The sequence below is a fragment of the Coenobita brevimanus genome, chromosome 3, assembly GCF_032717465.1.
Source record: "Coenobita brevimanus isolate Jiangsu-jjx chromosome 3, ASM3271746v2, whole genome shotgun sequence".
In the NCBI taxonomy this organism is placed as follows: Eukaryota; Metazoa; Arthropoda; class Malacostraca; order Decapoda; family Coenobitidae; genus Coenobita; species Coenobita brevimanus.
Window position 1 is genome coordinate 16,719,096 of NC_136956.1, and position 3,589 is coordinate 16,722,684.

A 3,589-nucleotide genomic window follows, 5' to 3' on the forward strand; every position below is an offset into this window, starting at 1 on the left:
ACATAATTGGTGCCATCACTGAGCCCTGTGGAACTCTGCTAGTCACTTTCCTCCATGATGAGTAATTACCCTACTCTTTAATACTGTTCTTATTTCCCTTTTCTGAGAAAATCCTGCATCCTACAGAACAGAGTACTTCTGAACAGAGTACCTTGGATTCCTTCTTGATGGTACAGCTTCCATAGATGTCTTTGGTGTGGAATTCCGTCAAATGCTTCCTTCATATGAAAATAGATGCCGTCCACCCATCCTTCTCTTTTCCGTAGTGTTTCTGCAACTCTGTCATAATAGCTTATTAGGCTTGTAACACATGATTTTTCTTTTCGAAAACCGAAGTGTCTTTCTGTTATCATATTGTATTATTGCAGTTGGTTTACCTAAATTTTTCTCATTAGTTTTTCTAGTACCTTGCATACAACACTGGTCAGAGATACTGGTCTATAGTTGAGTGGATTCTGTTTATTTCCTTTCTTGAATAGGGGAACAGTGTTTGTGTGTGCATGTAACTGTATGTGTGTGTGTGTGTGTGTGTGTGTGTGTGTGTGTGTGTGCTTCTGTCTGTCTGTCTGTTTATGCATGTTTCTGTGTGTGTGTGTGTGTGTGTGTGTGTGTGTGTGTGTGTGTGAGAGTCAGTTGGTTGGGTGGGTGGAGTTGATGAGGTTGAGTTGGTGGGTGTGGTAGTTCGGTGCATCGCCAGGGCTGGTGGAGACCAGGGGGGGGGCCCAGTTGTTGGGTGTGGTGTGTGCAGTGGTTTTGGGTGGGTTTGAGGGGTAATTGGGTTAGTGAGTGGATGCGTCTGGTGGGCTGGGTGGGTAGGTGGCTGGATGTGTGGGTGGTCGCGAAGGGGTCGGTAAGTTAGGTTTGGATAAGAGGAGTTTGATGGATAAGTCGGGTTCAAATGGGTGAATGGGGTGGCGGAGTGAATGGGGTTGGATAAGAAGGGTGGATGAGCGGGTGGGTCGGTGGGAGGGGTGGGTGGACGAGATGGGTGGATGGAAAAGCTGGGAATAGTGCCGCTACTATTTTAATAGCGATGGTGGTAACGCCATTATTGTTTTTAGCCAGCAGCGGAAATGAGAGCGCCGCTACTTTTTGACCGTACTCACGCGTTACCGCGCTCCTCGCTACTAACGCGACGAATACAGGTCCGGAGTCGGTGAGTACATACAGATATGCCCAAGGTTTGGGTGTATGTATTAATGACGAAAAATAATACTTTCGTCAATTCCGTCAGTTAATGATGTTTGTTCTACATTACGTCGGTAGTTTATTAATTATTATTTATTAGTAATGTGCAATAATTAGACGAATTTGCTAGTTAATTATCGATCATCTAAATTAAGTAAAGATAAATAAGGATGTCAGCTACATGAAGGCAACACACACACACACACACACACACACACACACACACACACACACACACACACACCTAGCAGCTCGAGAGATTAACAGTCACTTTGCCTCTATCTGTCAGAGTTTGCCCCCTCTCGAATATTATCTCCTACCTGCCTACCTCCCTTCCCCCTCATCATCCCCCTCTGTCCAGGTGGACAACGTAGCTACAAAATTGAAGAAACTGAGGTATAACAGATCTACTACACCTTCTGACCTGCCAATCAAAATTTACAAAGAATTTGCCCCAGAACTTGCTCTCCCACTGTCCTCCATAATTAATGCCTCATTATCTCAAAACTCCTGCCCCAGTGACTGGAAAATTTCCTGCGTAACACCCACCCCCAAAATCCATAGCCCACAGTCACTGAGTGACCTCAGACCAATTGCCATTACCCCTATCCCGAGCCTTATTTGCGAGGATTTTGTTTTCGACTTGGCATATGATAAAATTAAAAACTCAATAGATATACAACAATTTGGTAACATGAAGTCCTCCTTCACTACTCATTGCCGTGTCAGTTTTCTCGACTTCCTACACAGCCACCTGGACAAACGCAACACCTCTCTGGCTGTCGCTTTTGTTGACTTTAGAAAGGCATTTGACCTTGTTGACCACACTGTTGTCATCAACAAGGCCATACGACTGGGACTCCATCCACAGCTGACAGCGTGGCTGGCTGACTTCTTCACCGGGCGACATCAGGCCGTCAGGTATCAAGGGTCGATCTCCTCCCTCCTCCCCCTGACCTGTGGGGTTCCCCAGGGTACCAAGATGGGTCCACTTTGCTTCCTCATCCTCATCAACGATGCCCTCACGGACACCCCGCATCGGTGGAAGTATGTTGACGACAGTACCGTTGGCATTCCCATCAACACCAGGCAGCCGGACTACTCGCCACTCCAGTCCACCCTGGACAGACTCAAGAAGTGGACTGAGGAGAACAAAGTGACAATCAACCACAACCACACCAAGACCGTGGTGATGCACTTCTGTACCTCCTCACAGGCCGTGGCTCGTCCCCAGCTGTCAGTGGGCGCCCATCCCCTCCAATTGGTCCAGTCCACTAGACTGCTTGGTGTAACGGTGGATGACCGGCTCTGGAAGCAACATGTCATCAACATAGTGAGGACAGCCTCATATAAACTGTACATGCTGCTTAGACTCAAGTCACTGGGAACGCCAGCAAAGGAGCTACGTGAAGTTTATACTGCTTTCATACTCCCTACCCTCATGTACGCCTCCCCAGCGTGGTCCTCCTCGCTCACCCTCACACAACAGCAGCAGCTCGAAAGGACACAGAAAAGGGCGTGCAAATTCATCCTGGGCCCTGCCTATGACGGCTACGACAACGCCCTGACTACCTTGAGCCTGCCAAGGCTTTCCGAGAGGCATCGGGAGGCACTGGGGAAGTTTGGGAGGGGGCTATTATATCACCCTCGTCACCGACACTTCCTCCCACCTGACGCTTCCCCACCACGCTGCGCTACAAGGCACATTAATAAGCTTGTGCCGATCAGAGCGCCGACGACTGACCAGTACAAGAACAGCGCCATTCCATCCATTGTGCACATGATTAACTCAGTCTAGTCCTAGATTTAACATAAATTATGTTAAGTGAACCCAATGTATATTGTCAGTGTATCACTGCTAACCCAATAAACCAATTATTATTATTATTATTATTATTATTATTATTATTATTATTATTACACCTCTAACTATCCCCATCTCTAACTCCCGCTTCTCCCTCACTCTCTCCTTCAGACTAATTCTTACTCACTACGTTATTATTTCGTAACGGTATGTTACTTTCAGTTTAATGGAAAAAACATTGCTATTTTATAAACAGCCATTAAAAGAAAGCCCCAGTTCAATTTTACTTTCGTTTTCGTACATATCTTAAATAGGTATCAATGAAAATATAATAAATCTCTGTTATATGTATCAATGGTAGGCCACATCTTTTTGCCTTTCATTTACGTATGTTACTTTCAGTACGTATACCAGGTAACAATGCAAAAGAACATTTGTTACATTATACAGTAAATAGCTATTTCCTGTACCTTCGGCTCTAAGCTTCATTAAAGTGACACAGACATGTATATGATTTTTTTTTTTTTTTTCAGTTTAAGTGGGTATACTGATATTGCTGGTACACAGCATAACCACTCAGACTGATTAATATTATCA

At 45.3% G+C, this 3,589-nt stretch overlaps 1 protein-coding gene across 1 annotated transcript; it reads left to right on the plus strand.

Moving 5' to 3' along the window:
• The first annotated feature begins 2,170 nt into the window (after positions 1-2,170).
• LOC145393306 (uncharacterized) lies at positions 2,171-2,986 on the plus strand. The gene has a single exon (XM_080267420.1). It carries the CDS (start codon positions 2,171-2,173, stop codon positions 2,984-2,986), a length of 816 nt encoding a protein of 271 aa, XP_080123546.1.
• The last annotated feature ends 603 nt before the right edge of the window (positions 2,987-3,589 follow it).

Bases quoted from the DNA above. Each gene is read 5' to 3' on its own strand.
- LOC145393306 (XM_080267420.1), top strand. From the start codon at position 2,171: ATGGGTCCACTTTGCTTCCTCATCCTCATCAACGATGCCCTCACGGAC.